The following is a 19,320-nucleotide window of genomic DNA, read 5'->3' on the forward strand; positions in this document are numbered from 1 at the left end:
ATCAAATCAAGCGGGAGATCAAGGCACTGCATACGCTGTTGTCGCTGCGCAGTTCAGTTCCCACAGTTTGATTACTTTACTATAGGAATGTAGGCTAATTGAAATATCTCAAATGTAAATTATGAATTCACTTGGAAAGGCTATGCTTACATTTTAACTTACAATCGTTTACTTGTATTGCTTGATTACCATGCCTCATAAAATGCAGATACATTGCAAGCTGCATTTTACAATGCAAGCTTTTCTGATCTAATATGTTATTATCAGCAAAATCGAATTGAAGCCTTCACAACAAATCAAACATGAAACCAAAAAGGCAATTTCACATAAATAGACCCTCTGCTCTGTGGCGCCTTGGGATAAAAAAAAAAAACAGTGACGCCTGTAAAATGCCTCTGGTCCTCCCTCATGTTTTTCACATGATCCGAGATTACACTGAGGAGAAGCTTTGAATGTTCAGTGAGAGAAACCGCCACGATGACTGAACGTCGCTCCAGTCCGCTTATACATTTATTTTATGTAGTGAGCATTTGTGCAACATTTATCGATAATATCAATGGACAGAGAGCACAGGTCCCATGGACACAAGATAAGGTAGGCTACAAAAAATATTACAGTACACGGTTCAATGATTGTGTGCATGTTCTTGTTGCTTTTATCAAAACAAAAAAAGTTATTACCAAATTCATCCTTTCTATTGCATAACATATATGATTGCTATAGCCTACATTAATTTAGAAAATGTCAAAAAGTTGTAATTTTCTAAAGAGACAGGTGGGAAAAAAGGCAATGAATGACTAATGAGAGTTGAGAGACAGCAATGAGATAGAGACAGTAATAATTTATCTATATTTAATAATATTACAAAGCATTTATTTTCACAGTTTTGTAATTTAAATAATAGAATCCATTCAAAATAACAACAAACCACAGTTTGTTTTTACAACTCTCACCTCAAATGGCATTTAATGCATCCTTAATAGGCCTACACTTCATTGCAAGAGATGTGTAATTTCTTTGAGATAAAGGGTGCTTGGCCATTCAGGTCCCAATGTTGTTCATCCTCTCTTCTCTTTGTCTCGTTGCTATGGCAGCACAGTCATCATTGATCCACCAATTGCAGATCTTGATATTTATAGATCTAAAGTGGAGCCCCTTTTAACCCTTTCTCAGATCAATGTGTGAGCCCATTCCCTTAAAGCACACCTCTTGGAAAGAGATATTGCAATACAGTATCCCCACAGTGTTGTCTTTAGGTCTCTGTGATCAAACCATGGGGATGGTTGGCAGAGAAATGACAAGAGTAGGCCTATGCAGGGCATGTTTCAACAGGTAATCCTATAACAAAACATGATTGTGACCAATTGAAATATTATCACCAGGTTCATAACCAGTGTATTACTGTTTTTCATTGGTTAATAGCCCATGTGTTAATATGTTATTAGACCACACTGTTATTACCTTTGGCAATGGAACCTGCTTGTCACGTTCCTGACCTGTTTTCTCTTGTTTTGTAGTTGTTTATTGGTCAGGGCGTGAGTTTTGGGTGGGCAGTCTATGTTTTCTATTTCTATGTTGGGATTTTGTGTTCGGCCTGGTATGATTCTCAATCAGAGACAGGTGTCTATCGTTGTCCCTGATTGAGAATCATACTAAGGCAGCCTGGGTTTCACTTGTGTTTTGTGGGTGGTTGTTCCTGTGTCAGCGTTTGGGCCACACAGGACTGTTGCAGGTTAGTCACGTTTGTTGTTTTGTTAATTTGTAGTGTTTGTTGGTTTGCCATTAAAACATGAATTCCTACTACTCCGCATCTTGGTCCGATCCATGCTCCTCCTCGTCTGAGGAGGAGAACGACATTGACAGCCATTACAGAAACACCCACCAAACCAGGATCAAGCGGAGTGGAGAAGGAAGGCAGGAACAACAGCAATGGGGAAAAGAGGAATGGACTTGGGAGGAGATCCTAGACGGTAAAGGACCCTGGGCAGAGCCAGTGGAGTGTCGCCGCCCCAAAGCGGAGCTGGAGGCAGCGAAAGCGGAGAGGAGGTTGTATGAGGCTAAAGCAAGGCAGAGCGGCTGGAAGCCCGAGAGGCTCACCCAAAAATTTCTTGGGGGGGGGGCTAAAGGGGAGTGTGGCAAAGCCGGGTTGGTTACCTGAGCCAACTCCCCGGGCTTACCGTGGAGTGAGAGGGCGTCGTACTGGTCAGACACCGTGTTATGCGGTAAAGCGCACGGTGTCCCCAGTACGCGTGCTTAGCCCAGTGCGGGCTATTCCACCTTGCCGCACTGGGAGGGCTAGGTTGGGCATCGAGCCGGATGTCATGAAGCCGGCCCAACGTATCTGGCCTCCAGTACGTCTCCTCGGGCCGGCGTACATGGCACCAGCCTTACAGGTGGTGTCCCCGGTTCGCCTGCATAGCCCAGTGCGGGCTATTCCACCTCGCCGCACTGGCAGGGCTACGGGGACCATTCAACCTGGTAAGGTTGGGGAGGCTCGGTGCTCAAGAGCGCGTGTCCTCCTTCACGGTCCGGTAGATCCGGCGCCACCTTCCCACCCCAGCCCAGTACCATCAGTGCCGACACCACGCACCAGGCTTCCAGTGCGTTTCCAGAGCCCTGTTCCTCCTCCACGCACTCTCCCTGTGGTGCGTGTCTCCAGCCCAGTGCCTCCAGTTCCGGCACCACGCACCAGGCCTACTGTGCGCCTCAGCAGGTCAGAGTCGGCCGTCTGCCCAACGCCGCCTGCGCTGCTTGCCTGCTCAGCGCTGCCCGAACTGTCTGCCTTCCCAGCGCTGTCTGAACTGCCTGCCTGCCCAGCGTGGTCTGAACTGTCTGCCTGCCCAGCGCTGCCCGTCTGTCCCGAGCCTTCAGAGCCGTCCAGCCAGGACCAGCCAGAGCCGTCCAGCCAGGACCAGCCAGAGCCGTCCAGCCAGGACCAGCCAGAGCCGTCCAGCCAGGACCAGCCAGAGCCGTCCAGCCAGGACCAGCCAGAGCCGTCCAGCCAGGACCAGCCAGAGCCGTCCAGCCAGGAGCTGCCAGCCAGTCAGGAGCTGCCGGAGCCAGCCAGCCAGGATCCGCCAGAGCCTTCCGCCAGCCAGGATCCACCAGAGCCTTCCGCCAGCCAGGATCCGCCAGAGCCTTCCGCCAGCCAGGATCCGCCAGAGCCTTCCGCCAGCCAGGATCCGCCAGAGCCAGCCGCCAGCCAGGATCCGCCAGAGCCAGCCGCCAGCCAGGATCCGCCAGAGCCAGCCGCCAGCCAGGATCCGCCAGAGCCAGCCGCCAGCCAGGATCCGCCAGAGCCAGCCGCCAGCCAGGATCTGCCAGAGCCAGCCACCAGCCAGGATCCGCCAGAGCCAGCCAGCCAGGACCTGCCAGAGCCGTCCAGCCAGGACCTGCCAGAGTCCCTCAGCCAGGACCTGCCAGAGTCCCTCAGCCAGGACCTGCCAGAGTCCCTCAGCCAGGACCTGCCAGAGTCCCTCAGCCAGGACCTGCCAGAGTCCCTCAGCCAGGACCTGCCAGAGTCCCTCAGCCCGGAGCTGCCGTCCCTCAGCCCGGAGCTGCTGCCCCTTATCCCGGAGCTGCTGCCCCTTATCCCGGTGCTGCCCCTTATCCCGATGCTGCCCCTTCATTTAGGTGGGTTTAGTTGGAGGGTGGTCATTGGGAGGGGGATACGGAAGCGGGGAGTGACTATGGTGGGGTGGGGACCTCGCCCAGAGCCTGAGCCACCACCGTGGTCAGATGCCCACCCAGACCCTCCCCTAGACTTTGTGCTGGTGCGCCCGGAGTTCGCACCTTAAGGGGGGGGTTATGTCACGTTCCTGACCTGTTTTCTCTTGTTTTGTAGTTGTTTATTGGTCAGGGCGTGAGTTTTGGGTGGGCAGTCTATGTTTTCTATTTCTATGTTGGGATTTTGTGTTCGGCCTGGTATGATTCTCAATCAGAGACAGGTGTCTATCGTTGTCCCTGATTGAGAATCATACTAAGGCAGCCTGGGTTTCACTTGTGTTTTGTGGGTGGTTGTTCCTGTGTCAGCGTTTGGGCCACACAGGACTGTTGCAGGTTAGTCACGTTTGTTGTTTTGTTAATTTGTAGTGTTTGTTGGTTTGCCATTAAAACATGAATTCCTACTACTCCGCATCTTGGTCCGATCCATGCTCCTCCTCGTCTGAGGAGGAGAACGACATTGACAGCCATTACACTGCTAAATGGAGAGAGAAGAAAGACCATGCTCTGTTCATATTGATGTTGACCTTTCAGCTCCAGAGAACCCAGACATCAGTTTCATAACACAGATCATCTCCTCAGCCAGATCACCACATGCAAATTATACACTGAAACAATAGAGAGCTGCTGATCTTCAGAGCACAGTTCAGGCTACAGGGGAAGGGTGTTGAAATGTTGGTGTTATTCTCTTATTCACCATCTTTGTTTCTACCACTTATTGTCCTGGCGCTCAGTCCCAGTTACCAGGACAACAGAGGATCACTGCACAAGAGGCAGGTGAACTTTGAGACCAAACAAAAAGGATCGGGGCAGGTGGAATGGAATATGATCAATACCTTGTGTCCATGGGTTTCTTCCTAGAATGCTGTTAAGGCTTATTTTGTGGACTTATTTGTTTTTCTCCCTCATCATCAAGCCTACAAAATAATTGTGATATGCTTTGTCTTCCAAGAAGGTATAAAGATCTTTCCATCATGTATCTGTGGGAAGCTCCCTGTGAGAGGCAGGGGAAATGTATTAGCAAGCACCCTTCATATTTCTGAGCTGCCTGCTAGCATACCTTTCACACAAGCCACAGCTGTAGTAACCTGCCAGTTTATTCACAACCTTGTTTCCTGGATCTGTGATTGCTGCTTGTCTCTTGAAATGTCTCGCAGCAAAGGTGCTTGAGTTCACTACAGGCATACACAATCTTGTCAAATCAGTCATGAACAGTCTTGTCAAACCATAAATGTACACACAGTGTATCATTCCTATATGAAAACAAGAATAAACTAGCTCACTTGCGTCACTTTGGATTTTTCAATTGTTGGGTAACCTTGGGTTTTTCAACGATTGGTTAACCTTGTCTAATGATGTAGCTTGGGTACTGTGACAGCAACAACAACAAAATGGACCAATAAAGCAAATATTGTGTTGTATTGTAGCTTGTCTTGGTAGACATCAGCCAGACACACTATACAAATGATTGTATAGCAAGGTGTAAACCGACCGTTTGAAACCATACAGTAGCCTATGTCCTGTACTCTAGATATTCGACAAAGCTACAGTATATTAAGAGACTGTAACGATCTATGCGTCATGTGTATTTCCTGCCTAGCCTGTTCCTCAATTTGAATGCAACACTAGAGATTTCCGTTTCTCTACTTTGAAGATGTGCAAGTTGCAACTGTAACGCAATGTTCTTTCACAGTGTTCTAAACTGTATATTTCCATTTGCACACGGTAGATATTGGAACAAGGTCGTAGTGATTAGCCACGGTATTAGTTTCCCTGCATGGCTGTCTTTGTTTATCGCTTTCTGAGAGGTTGAACTAATCTACCTCGGCTGAACTGATTGTGATTAATGAGGAGCATCCGTGGTGCCTCTTTCAATGACAGCCTCTCTGCCAGGGCCTCTGTCTCAACTAAACAGGTGGTAATGAAGAAAATCCACTTGTTCCTGTCCTCATGGTTGTCAGAGCACCCCTAATCCTGATTATCTTGTGCATTCTTCTCTCTTCTCCACTTGTCTGTCTAGATCAGCCACAAGCCCAGCACCCTCAGCTCCAGTGACATCACCAGGGTCCTGTCACACACAGACCTGAACCAGATGTGGCAGAGGGACCTCAGGCCTCTGCTAGTGACACGGTACCCCAACTCTGCAGGCAGCCTGGCAGCGCAACAGGTCGGTATCCCTATGGCTGACAGCATGAACAATCGACTGTGTGCGGTCTACTTATAATGTCATTGGCGTGATTAGACTCGTCAGTGTACAGTGTATGTAGGAGAGGGGATTTAGTCAGTTCTTTTTAGTCAGTTACCAGGATAAATGTTTCCCAATGTGTTCCCCAATGCTTTGTCTATTTAATTGTACAACATGTCTGTTTCCCACTAGCACATCAAGAGCACTCTGGGTTCTCTGAGGGCAGGCTGGGATGTTAAGGAGGACATGTTTGAGTCACACACCCCTTACGGTCCCATGACCTTCAACAACATCATCGCTACCCTCAACCCTTCCGCCAAGCGTCACCTGGTGCTGGCGTGCCACTACGACTCCAAGTACTACCCTCCCCAGTGGCATGGGCGTGAGTTCCTGGGTGCCACGGACTCAGCTGTGCCCTGTGCCATGATCTTGGAGCTGGTACGGGCTCTGGACCACGAGCTGAAGACTCTGAAGGTGGGGAAAGGTTTAGAATTTTCTCATGTGTCCACTTTAGTCTGTACAATAATTTATGTTTGATGAGCAATATTAGATCAGAAAAGTTTGTAAAAACCCACTCAAAGTTTTTACACACCTGTAGCCAAGATCAACAAAGAATTGAGAGATGAGAGATGAAAAGAGATGGACAAAGCAGTCACAGAGCCTCCTCACATTGCTGTTTGTGCTGCCCTGCTCCATGGGGCAGCTGACCTCAATCTGAGGGGATGGGTCCTGAGTGACAGGGGCAGCCATAGGGTCAGGCCAGGGGACATGTTTATCTGACACTACAGACTGTGACAAAGGCCACCCTGAATTAACAAACTGAATACCGATTTCTTCATAGCAGTGTTTTGTTTAAACCAATAGGTGGCAGTAAAGCTAAAAGTTCAAACCAGTAGTTCCCCAAGTACTGTTTGCAGTGACTAATAAACATCTCTTTCACTTTCTTGCCCCCACCTCTCTTTTTCTCTCTTTCTGTCTCACTCTCCCGCTCATCCTCTACCAGGGATCCAATCCCAACCTGTCTCTCCAGCTGTTGTTCTTTGATGGAGAGGAGGCTCTGTTCCAGTGGACCTCTACAGACTCCCTGTACGGCTCCCGCCACCTGGCCCAGAAGATGGAGAACACAGCACACCCACCTGGAGCCTCAGACACCAACGAACTGCATGGCATTGTATGTCAGGCATTACAGGCACATATTCAAACAACTAAGCACAAATTCAGCCAATTCAGCATATGGGGACCTAATATTCACCCAGTTGCAGTGCAGGGATGGGCCATCTTAAAGCCTCTGTCCTTCATATGTTTGATTTATAAACGCATCTTTCAGCCTTGACAAGCAACCATTGGGGAGGCTTGAGTAGTGGAATATATTTGGACATTTATCATGCCATCTACAATATTCTAGCCGTATCCTAGCTATGGAGAGATAGTACTACTGTTGTTTAAACAAATAGAGCACCATTCCTGTCAGGGAAGAGATAAAGGAGACTGTTTCAGAGAGGCTCATAGTCCTGCAGTGAGGTATGTGTGTTTTAGAGAGGGGTCATGAATTTGGCATGGTGCTAGTGTTCAGGACTAGCGCCAGAATGAGTCAGTTGGTTGGGCATTTTTTGGCGGGGGGGGTAAAGACGTAATTTAACTATACAAATATATTACCTTTTAATGTGGCATAAACACAATCAGTCATGATGTATTCGTCTGGCTGTCAAACAAATCACTTCAATTACAGTAGGTTACATGTTCTATAATGGAGAGCATGTTTATCTGACACTACAGACACTGACACTGTGAACTCACCAACTTTCCTTAGATTCACAAGTGGCTGAAACGATCTCACCAGAGAAGCATCCTAGCGACCAAAACAGTTCCCTGAGTCTTACTGTATGCAGCTCATGTATCTGATGCTGTCTGGCCAAAAAGAGTACGACATGCCAGATACATGGGCTACACATACAAATCAAATACACAGATTAGTGGTCGTACACAGATTCTTGGTCGTACACAGATTTGCAGATGTTATCGCAGGTGCAAAGAAATGCTTGTGTTTCTAGCTCCAACAATACAGTAATACCTAGCAATACAAAACAATACATTAATACCTAGCAATACAAAACAATACAGTAATACAAAACAATACAGTAATACCTAGCAATACAAAACAATACAGTAATACAAAACAATACAGTAATACCTAGCAATACAAAACAATAATACCTAGCAATACAAAACAATACAGTAATACAAAACAATACAGTAATACCTAGCAATACAAAACAATACAGTAATACCTAGCAATACAAAACAATACAGTAATACAAAACAATACAGTAATACCTAGCAATACAAAACAATACAGTCATACCTAGCAATACAAAACAATACAGTAATACAAAACAATAATACCAAGCAATACAAAACAATACAGTAATACCTAGCAATACAAAACAATACAGTAATACCTAGCAATACAAAACAATACAGTAATACCTACCAATACAAAACAATAATACCTAGCAATACAAAACAATACAGTAATACCTAGCAATACAAAACAATAATACCTAGCAATACAAAACAATACAGTAATACCTAGCAAAACAATAAAGTAATACCTAGCAATACAAAACAATACAGTAATACCTAGCAATACAAAACAATAATACCTAGCAATACAGTAATACCTAGCAAAACAATACAGTAATACCTAGCAAAACAATACAGTAATACCTAGCAATACAAAACAAAACAATACAGTAATACCTAGCAATACAAAACAATACAGTAATACAAAACAATACAGTAATACCTAGCAATACAAAACAATACAGTAATACCTAGCAAAACAATACAGTAATACCTAGCAATACAAAACAAAGCAATACAGTAATACCTAGCAATACAAAACAAAACAATACAGTAATACCTAGCAATACAAAACAAAACAATACAGTAATACCTAGCAATACAAAACAATAATACCTAGCAATACAAAACAATACAGTAATACAAAACAATACAGTAATACCTAGCAATACAAAACAATACAGTAATACAAAACAATACAGTAATACAAAACAATACAGTAATACCTAGCAATACAAAACAGTAATACAAAACAATACAGTAATACCTAGCAATACAAAACAATAATACCTAGCAATACAAAACAATACAGTAATACAAAACAATACAGTAATACCTAGCAATACAAAACAATACAGTAATACAAAACAATACAGTAATACCTAGCAATACAAAACAATAATACCTAGCAATACAAAACAATACAGTAATACCTAGCAAAACAATAAAGTAATACCTAGCAATACAAAACAATACAGTAATACCTAGCAATACAAAACAATAATACCTAGCAATACAGTAATACCTAGCAAAACAATACAGTAATACCTAGCAAAACAATACAGTAATACCTAGCAATACAAAACAAAACAATACAGTAATACCTAGCAATACAAAACAATACAGTAATACAAAACAATACAGTAATACCTAGCAATACAAAACAATACAGTAATACCTAGCAAAACAATACAGTAATACCTAGCAATACAAAACAAAGCAATACAGTAATACCTAGCAATACAAAACAAAACAATACAGTAATACCTAGCAATACAAAACAATACAGTAATACCTAGCAATACAAAACAATAATACCTAGCAATACAAAACAATACAGTAATACAAAACAATACAGTAATACCTAGCAATACAAAACAATACAGTAATACAAAACAATACAGTAATACAAAACAATACAGTAATACCTAGCAATACAAAACAGTAATACAAAACAATACAGTAATACCTAGCAATACAAAACAATAATACCTAGCAATACAAAACAATACAGTAATACAAAACAATACAGTAATACCTAGCAATACAAAACAATACAGTAATACAAAACAATACAGTAATACCTAGTAATACAAAACTATACAGTAATACAAAACAATACAGTAATACCTAGCAATACAAAACAATACAGTACTACCTAGCAATACAAAACAATACAGTAATACAAAACAATACAGTAATACCTAGCAATACAAAACAATACAGTAATACAAAACAATACAGTAATACCTAGCAATACAAAACAATACAGTAATACAAAACAATACAGTAATACAAAACAATACAGTAATACCTAGCAATATCAAATCAAGTTTATTTTATATAGCACTTCGTACATCAGCTAATATCTTGAAGTGCTGTACAGAAACCCAGCCTAAAACCCCAAACAGCAAGCAATGCAGGTGTAGAAGCACGGTGGCTAGGAAAAACTCCCTAGAAAGGCCAAAACCTAGGAAGAAACCTAGAGAGGAACCAGGCTATGAGGGGTGGCCAGTCCTCTTCTGGCTGTGCCGGGTGGAGATTATCACAGAACATGGCCAAGATGTTCAAATGTTCATAAATGACCAGCATGGTCAAATAATAATCAGGAGTAAATGTCAGTTGGCTTTTCATAGCCGATCATTAAGAGTATCTCTACCGCTCCTGCGGTCTCTAGAGAGTTGAAAACAGCAGGTCTGGGACAGGTAGCACGTCCGGTGGACAGGTCAGGGTTCCATAGCCGCAGGCAGAACAGTTGAAACTGGAACAGCAGCAAGGCCAGGTGGACTGGGGACAGCAAGGAGTCATCATGCCCGGTAGTCCTGACGCATGGTCCTAGGGCTCAGGTCCTCCGAGAGAGAGAAAGAAAGAGAGAAGGAGAGAATTAGAGAGAGCATACTTAAATTCACACAGGACACCGGATAAGACAGGAGAAGTACTCCAGATATAAACAACTGACCCTAGCCCCCCGACACATAAACTACTGCAGCATAAATACTGGAGGCTGAGACAGGAGGGATCAGGAGACACTGTGGTCCCATCCGATGATACCCCCGGACAGGGTCAAACAGGAAGGATATAACCCCACCCACTTTGCCAAAGCACAGCTCCTACACCACTAGAGGGATATCTTCAACCACCAACTTACAATCCTGAGACAAGGCCGAGTATAGCCCACAAATCTCCACCACAGCACAAACCATGGGGGGGCGCCAACCCAGACAGGAAGATCACGTCAGTAACTCAACCCACTCAAGTGACGCACCCCTCCTAGGGACGGCATGAAAGAGCACCAGTAAGCCAGTGACTCAGCCCCTGTAATAGGGTTAGAGGCAGAGAATCCCAGTGGAGAGAGGGAAACCGGCCAGGCAGAGACAGCAAGGGCGGTTCGTTGCTCCAGAGCCTTTCCATTCACCTTCACACTCCTGGGCCAGACTACACTCAATCATATGACCTACTGAAGAGATAAGTCTTCAGTAAAGACTTAAAGGTTGAGACCGAGTCTGCGTCTCTCACATAGGTAGGCAGACCATTCTATAAAAATGGAGATCTATAGGAGAAAGCCCTGCCTCCAGCTGTTTGCTTAGAAATTCTAGGGACAATTAGGAGGCCTGCGTCTTGTGACCGTAGCGTACGTGTAGGTATGTACGGCAGGACCAACTCGGAAAGATAGGTAGGAGCAAGCCCATGTAACGCTTTATAGGTTAACAGTAAAACCTTGAAATCAGCCCTTGCCTTAACAGGAAGCCAGTGTAGAGAAGCTAGCACTGGAGTAATATGATCAAATTTCTTGGTTCTAGTCAGGATTCTAGCAGCCGTATTTAGCACTAACTGAAGTTTATTTAGTGCTTTATCCGGGTAGCCGGAAAGTAAAGCATTGCAGTAGTCTACCCTAGAAGTAACAAAAGCATGGATTAATTTTTCTGCATCATTTTTGGACAGAACATTTCTGATTTTTGCAATGTTACGTAGATGGAAAAAGCTGTCCTTGAAACAGTCTTGATATGTTCGTCAAAAGAGAGATCAGGGTCCAGAGTAACGCCGAGGTCCTTCACAGTTTTATTTGAGACGACTTTACAACCATCAAGATTAATTGTCAGATTTAACAGAAGAACTCTTTGTTTCTTGGGACCTAGAACAAGCCTCTCTGTTTTGTCCGAGTTTAAAAGTAGAAAGTTTTCAGCCATCCACTTCCTTATGTCTGAAACACAGGTTTCTAGCGAGGGCAATTTTGGGGCTTCACCATGTTTCATTGAAATGTACAGCTGTGTGTCATCCGCATAGCAGTGAAAGTTAACATTATGTTCTCGAATGACATCCCCAAGAGGTAATATATTTAGTGAAAACAATAGTGGTCCTAAAACGGAACCTTGAGGAACACCGAAATGTACAGTTGATTTGTCAGAGGACAAACCATTCACAGAGACAAACTGATATCTTTCCGACAGTGTAACGTCCTGACCAGAGTTCTTATGTGTTTTGCTTGTTTAGTGTTGGTCAGGACGTGAGCTGGGTGGGAATTCTATGTTGTGTGTCTAGTTCGTCTGTTTCTGTGTCCAGCCTAATATGGTTCTCAATCAGAGGCAGCTGTCAATCGTTGTCCCTGATTGAGAATCATATATAGGTGGCTTGTTTTGTGTTGGGGATTGTGGGTGGTTGTTTCCTGTCTCTGTGTTTGTGTTCTGCACCAGATAGGACTGTTTCGGTTTGCCACATTTTGTTATTTTGTTCGTTGTAAGTGTTCACTGTTTTCGTTTAATTAAATATGTTGAGCACTGGCTACGCTGCGTGTTGGTCCGATCCCTGTTTCACCCCCTCTTCTAGTGAAGAGAGGGAAGGCTGCCGTTACAGACAGATAAGATCTAAACCAGGCCAGAACTTGTCCGTGTTGACCAATTTGGGTTTCCAGTCTCTCCAAAAGAATGTGGTGATCGATGGTATCAAAGGCAGCACTAAGGTCTAGTAGCACGAGGACAGATGCAGAGCCTCGGTCTGATGCCATTAAAAGGTAATTTACCACCTTCACAAGTGCAGTCTCAGTGCTATGATGGGGTCTAAAACCAGACTGAAGCATTTCGTATACATTGTTTGTCTTCAGGAAGGCAGTGAGTTGCTGCGCAACACCTTTTTCTAAAATTTTTGAGAGGAATGGAAGATTCGATATAGGCCGATAGTTTTTTATATTTTCTGGGTCAAGGTTTGGCTTTTTCAAGAGAGGCTTTATTACTGCCACTTTTAGTGAGTTTGGTACACATCCGGTGGATAGAGAGCCGTTTATTATGTTCAACATAGGAGGGCCAAGCACATGAAGCAGCTCTTTCAGTAGTTTAGTTGGAATAGGATCCAGTATGCAGCTTGAAGGTTTAGAGGCCATGATTATTTTCATCATTGTGTCAAGAGATATAGTACTAAAACACTTAAGTGTCTCTCTTGATCCTAGGTCCTGGCAGAGTTGTGCAGACTCAGGACAGCTAAGCTTTGGAGGAATACGCAGATTTAAAGAGGAGTCTGTAATTTGCTTTCTAATGATCATGATCTTTTCCTCAAAGAAGTTCATGAATTTATTACTGCTGAAGTGAAAGCCATCCTCACTTGGGGAATGCTGCTTTTTAGTTAGCTTTGCAACAGTATCCACATTTTTTTAAGTTGGAAAAGTAGGATGATCGAGCAGCAGTGAGGGCTCTTCGATATTGCACGGTACTGTCTTTCCAAGCTAGTCGGAAGACTTCCAGTTTGGTGTGGCGCCATTTCCGTTCCAATTTTCTGGAAGCTTGCTTCAGAGCTCGGGTATTTTCTGTATACCAGGGAGCTAGTTTCTTATGACAAATGTTTTTAGTTTTTAGGGGTGCAACTGCATCTAGGGTATTGCGAAAGATTAAATTGAGTTCCTCAGTTAGGTGGTTAACTGATTTTTGTCCTCTGACGTCCTTGGGTGGCAGAAGGAGTCTGGAAGGGCATCAAGGAATCTTTGTGTTGTCTGAGAATTTATAGCACGACTTTTGATGCTCCTTGGTTGGGGTCTGAGCAGATTATTTGTTGCGATTGCAAACGTAATAAAATGGTGGTCCGATAGTCCAGGATTATGAGGAAAAACATTAAGATCTACAACATTTATTCCATGGGACAAAACTAGGTCCAGAGTATGACTGTGGCAGTGAGTAGGTCCATAGACATGTTGGACAAAACCCACTGAATCGATGATGGCTCCAAAAGCCTTTTGGAGTGGGTGTGGACTTTTCCATATGAATATTAAAATCACCAAAAATTAGAATATTATCTGCTATGACTACAAGGTCCGATAGGAATTCAGGGAACTCAGCGAGGAACGCTGTATATGGGCCAGGAGGCCTGTAAACAGTAGCTATAAAAAGTGATTGAGTAGGCTGCATAGATTTCATGACTAGAAGCTCAAAAGACGAAAACGTCTTTTTTTTTTTGTAAATTGAAATTTGCTATCGTAAATGTTAGCAACACCTTCGCCTTTGCGGGATGCACGGGGGATATGGTCACTAGTGTAACCAGGAGGTGAGGCCTCATTTAACACAGTAAATTCATCAGGCTTAAGCCATGTATCAGTCAGGCCAATCACATCAAGATTATGATCAGTGATTAGTTCATTGACTATAACTGCCTTTGAAGTGAGGGATCTAACATTAAGTAGCCCTATTTTGAGATGTGAGGTATCACGATCTCTTTCAATAATGGCAGGAATGGAGGAGGTCTTTATCCTAGTGAGATTGCTAAGGCGAACACCGCCATGTTTAGTTTTGCCCAACCTAGGTCGAGGCACAGACACAGTCTCAATGGGGATAGCTGAGCTGACTACACTGACTATGCTAGTGGCAGACTCCACTAAGCTGGCAGGTTGGCTAACAGCCTGCTGCCTGGCCTGCACCCTATTTCATTGTGGAGCTAGAGGAGTTAGAGCCCTGTCTATGTTGGTAGATAAGATGAGAGCACCCCTCCAGCTAGGATGGAGTCCGTCACTCCTCAGCAGGTCAGGCTTGGTCCTGTTTGTGGGTGAGTCCCAGAAAGAGGGCCAATTATCTACAAATTCTATCTTTTGGGAGGGGCAGAAAACAGTTTTCAACCAGCGATTGAGTTGTGAGACTCTGCTGTAGAGCTCATCACTCCCCCTAACTGGGATATACAAAACAATACAGTAATACCTGGCAATACAAAACAATACACACATAATCCAAAAAGTTAAAAGGAAGAAATTAAGAAATATCAGACTAATACAGAGAGGGGCACTGTTTTCGCTCGCTCGGATGGTTTCGCTCGCGTCTTTCTATCGGCGCTCGTCTCGGTCAAATAAATGATCAATATTTAAATATTTTATTTGAACGGGCAAGGAGGTACAGGAGGGCGGCCCCCTAAGCCCGCCCATAATACCGGCCCTGGTAGCATGATGTCATCCTTAATTTCATAAGCTTCGAGGTAGTGGTCTTTTAGGGAGTTATCTCCAGGCTGTGGAGAATTACTTTCCCATGAGACCTGGCTGGTGGACCCTCTCACACACTGACCTGAGGGGATCCTTTGTCTTCAATTTCTTCCTCTCCTCACCCTCCTCTTCTTCTTCCCTTCTTTCTCCCTCTTCTCCAGGACCTGTTTTTGCTCTTAGACTTGATTGGGGGCCCCAGTCCACGCTTTGGCAACCAGTTCCCCAACACTGCCCGGTGGCTCACCAGAATGCAGAACATCGGTGAGCACTCACTCTCTGATCTCTGTTATTCTATCAGCCTCGCTCACTCTGTCTGTCTCTCTCTCTCTCTCATAGTGCAAAGGGCTTAGCTAATATGTTGAATGTTCCTTCTCTTTTCAGAGCGTCGTTTGCACAACACGGGCCACCTGAAGGACCATCCAAACGATGTACAGTACTTCTGGCCCGGTATGCCTGTGGGTCCGGTGCAGGATGACCACATGCCATTCCTCAACAGAGGTAAACTAACACACTGGGTCTAACATAGGCTTGGCTGTGTTCTGTAGGGTACTAATGAGCTTTGTATTCTGGTTTCTTCTCAGGTGTGCGCGTCCTCCATCTCATCCCCACCCCCTTCCCCTCTGTGTGGCACACGTTTGATGACAACGAGCAGAACCTGGACCGCTCCACCATCGAGAACCTCAACAAGATCCTGCAGGTGTTCGTGCTGGAGTACCTCAACATGAAACCTCAAGCCCTGAATCCCCAAAATGCCCCCTAAATGTTAGGGCTTCACTGGTTCTATTGGGGCCCCTTAACACAGCTCTCTCTTCACACACAAACACACACACACAGCCCTATCAATGCTCTGTCCCTAGCCTGCAGACTTCCCTAAAGGATCTTCTGTGTGTCTGCTTCCACAGTGCTCTCTCTATGTCCCTACTTCCCCTTCTCTTTCTGAGGAGCCATGCTTTGTGCTAATGTATGTGCCCCACTAGCCAGGAGGAAGAGAGAGAGAGATGCAGATAGATTAACAAGATAAACATTGATTACTAGCTCCATACCTTGTGGCTTATGACTTGCTATTGTGTTATTTCTGTTTTAATACTGGTACATTACTGTCTGCCTTCTATCTGATAATCCAAGCTGATAATAGACCATACAAAGAGGCCTCAACCCTGCATTCCAGAGGGATGGTGATCATTTTGATATTAATTGGAGGAGGGTTTGGAACAGCTGTGGCAGGAGACAGTGGCTCGTGTCGGTGCGTTAATGTACAGAGCCTGACGTCATTCCTAGAAGCCTTGTAATTCTATATCACACAAACAACTGATGGGGCCCTCGCGCTCTCTATCTGAATGCACATGGCATTACACTGTCCACTTCATATTAGCATAGAAAAACTTGCTGAGGTCAGGAGATATTATCTATATTTGTATTGTTAATACGTGATCCTTATACCCTACTAGGTCAGATGGACATTTTAAGTTGAAAAGCCTGCTGTGTTGTTATAACAATATTCGCCACATTTTGATGCTGATCTTGGAATAATACACACTGCTAAATTTGTACTACCATATTAGACTCAGAAATAAATGTTGATCCAAAAAATAAGAATAATGCCTCTCCACACGTACTGTTTACCTTTAAAGATCTTATTTTTTGCTTTGGTCGTCGCTGCCAGTAGAGTGAAACGAAACCGGTTGACATTGTTTGTGTGACAGCAGGTCAGAGCAGTGAGCATACAGTTGAAGTCGAAAGTTTACATACACTTAGGTTGGAGTCATTAAAAATCGTTTTTCAACCACTCCACAAATTTCTTGTTAACAAACTATAGTTTTGGCAAGTCGGTTAGGACATCTACTTTGTACATGACACAAGTAATTTCTCCAACAATTGTTTACAGACAGATTATTTGGTCTGGTTCATCCTTGGGAGCAATTTTGAAATTCCTTCAAGTACCAAGTTCATCTGTACAAACAATAGTATGCAAGTATAAACACCATGGGACCACGCAGCCGTCATACCTCTCAGGAAGGAGACACGTTCTGTCTCCTAGAGATCAACGTACTTTGGTGCGAAAAGTGCAAATCAATCCCAGAACAACAGCAAAGGACCTTGTGAAGATGCTGGATGAAGCAGATACAAAAGTATCTATATCCACAGTAAAACGAGTCCTATATCGACATAACCTGAAAGGCTACTCAGCAAAAACCGCCATAAAAAAGCCAGACTACGGTTTGCAACTGCACATTTGATCGTACTTTTGAAGAAATGTCCTCTGGTCTGATGAAACAAAAATAGAACTGTTTGGCCATAATGACCATCATTATGTTTGGAGGAAAAAGGGGGATGCTTGCAAGCCGAAGAACACCATCCCAACAGTGAAGCACGGGGGTAGCAGCATCATGTTGTGGGGGTGCTTTGCTGCAGGAGAGACTGGTGCACTTCACAAAATAGATGGCATCATGAGGTAGGAAAATTATGTGGATATATTGAAGCAATATCTCAAGACATCAGTCAAGAAGTTAAAGCTTGGTCGCAAATGGGTCTTCCAAATGGACAATGACCCCCAAGCATACTTCCAAAGTTGTGGCAAAATGGCTTAAGGACAACAAAGTCAAGGTATTGGAGTGGCCATCACAAAGCCCTGACCTCAATCCTATAGAAAATATGGGGAAGAACTGAAAAAGCGTGTGCGAGCAAGGAGGCCTACAAACCTGACTCAGTTACACCAGTTCTGTCAGGAGGAATGGGCCTAAAATTCACCCAACTTATTGTGAGAAGCTTGTGGAAGGCTTCCCGAAACATTTGACCCAAGTTAAACAATTTAAAGGCAATGCTGCCAAATACTAATTGAGTGTATGTAAACTTCTGACCCACAGGGAATGTGATGAATGAAATAAAAGCTGAAATAAATAATTCTCTCTACTATTATTCTGACATTTCACATTCTTAAAATAAAGTGGTTAAATTAAATGTCAGGAATTGTGAAAAACAGAGTTTAAATATATTTGGCTAAGGTGTATGTAAACTTCCGACTTCAACTGTAGGTGGCCTGTGCTGTACAGGACGAAGCACACGCTCCTATTGAAATCCTGTTCACAAACAGGAAGAGATGATAACTCTAGTTTTCTCCTCAGGTCGGTCCAACTCTCAGATTAGCTTTGTGCTCCGTGTGAACCGTGCGTTCCCTTGTTCCCCCCCTCACCGTTCCTCATCCCCACCCTTTCTCCACCTCCTCACCCCATGTCCCCCTTCACCTCCCTCAGCCACTACAATGTAGCCGAGGGGCCTGCTCTCCCCCCAGGCCTCCTCCATACAACAATCCCATAATTCAGTAATCCCATCAGGACCTCCCCTGAATTCCACGCTTCCCAAATCCTCTGGATTTACCACATTCCCTTGGGAAGGAATGTGGAGCTGCAGTAGGCTACAGACTCCCCCTTTCAGTGCATTCAGACATATTTATGATGCCTAGCAACACTAGAGGACATGTGCTGTGCCATGGGAGAGATTAAATGGTGTAATAACTGTTAAGACCCCATTTGTCAAACACTCATATCACTATCTGTGGCATGTTGTCATCATAACCTAAATATCATCAAGCATAAACTCTACTTTACATTCTGAAGTGAAGTATTATCCCCTTCTCTGGATCTTAACATAGTTTTGTTATACAATAGTTTGTGATATAATTTTTTACTTAGCAACATAATACACTACAAACACTTTCATTTGTGGATGCCTCACTCTCACCCCAGACACCTTGAATGAAGAGTTCACCCTTCTTCAACATCTCCTGGTCTTCATCATATTCCTGTGATATTACAGAATTCACTCTCCTTGGCCTCCCTTGGAGATTTGTGCCTGTGTTCTCTCACACACTAATTGTTCCCATCATGTCTCAGCAAGTTATACTCCACAACACCCCCACAATGGCTTTGTTTACCGTGGGTGTGGGATGTCCACAAATATAACTGGCATGCCGTGATGTGAGTGATTGCTCCCTTGATCCACCTACTCATCACAGCCCAACTTAGCCTTGTTATTGTAAATGAATTATTCCTGTTTGTGGTGGGTTGGTGGTGGGGTTATTCAAAGGGATCCGTATACCAGGATTCTT

General features: G+C 44.0%; 1 protein-coding gene across 1 annotated transcript; it reads left to right on the top strand.

Moving 5' to 3' along the window:
- Positions 1 to 429: 429 nt before the first annotated feature.
- Positions 430 to 16,811, top strand: LOC120023650 (glutaminyl-peptide cyclotransferase). Its single transcript, XM_038967700.1, has 7 exons — positions 430 to 594; positions 5,744 to 5,890; positions 6,101 to 6,382; positions 6,912 to 7,079; positions 15,377 to 15,476; positions 15,597 to 15,713; positions 15,797 to 16,811. The coding sequence occupies exons 1-7, from the start codon at positions 478 to 480 to the stop codon at positions 15,973 to 15,975; spliced, it is 1,110 nt and encodes a 369-aa protein (XP_038823628.1). The 5' UTR covers positions 430 to 477; the 3' UTR covers positions 15,976 to 16,811.
- Positions 16,812 to 19,320: the final 2,509 nt, after the last annotated feature.

Source organism: Salvelinus namaycush, chromosome 28 (assembly GCF_016432855.1).
Source record: "Salvelinus namaycush isolate Seneca chromosome 28, SaNama_1.0, whole genome shotgun sequence".
Lineage (NCBI taxonomy): Eukaryota > Metazoa > Chordata > Actinopteri > Salmoniformes > Salmonidae > Salvelinus > Salvelinus namaycush.

Bases quoted from the DNA above. Each gene is read 5' to 3' on its own strand.
- LOC120023650 (XM_038967700.1), top strand. From the start codon at position 478: ATGACTGAACGTCGCTCCAGTCCGCTTATACATTTATTTTATGTAGTG. The intron at 595-5,743 runs GTAGGCTACAAA...TTGTCTGTCTAG, and splicing joins TCCCATGGACACAAGATAAG to ATCAGCCACAAGCCCAGCAC. The intron at 7,080-15,376 runs GTATGTCAGGCA...CCTCTTCTCCAG, and splicing joins CCAACGAACTGCATGGCATT to GACCTGTTTTTGCTCTTAGA.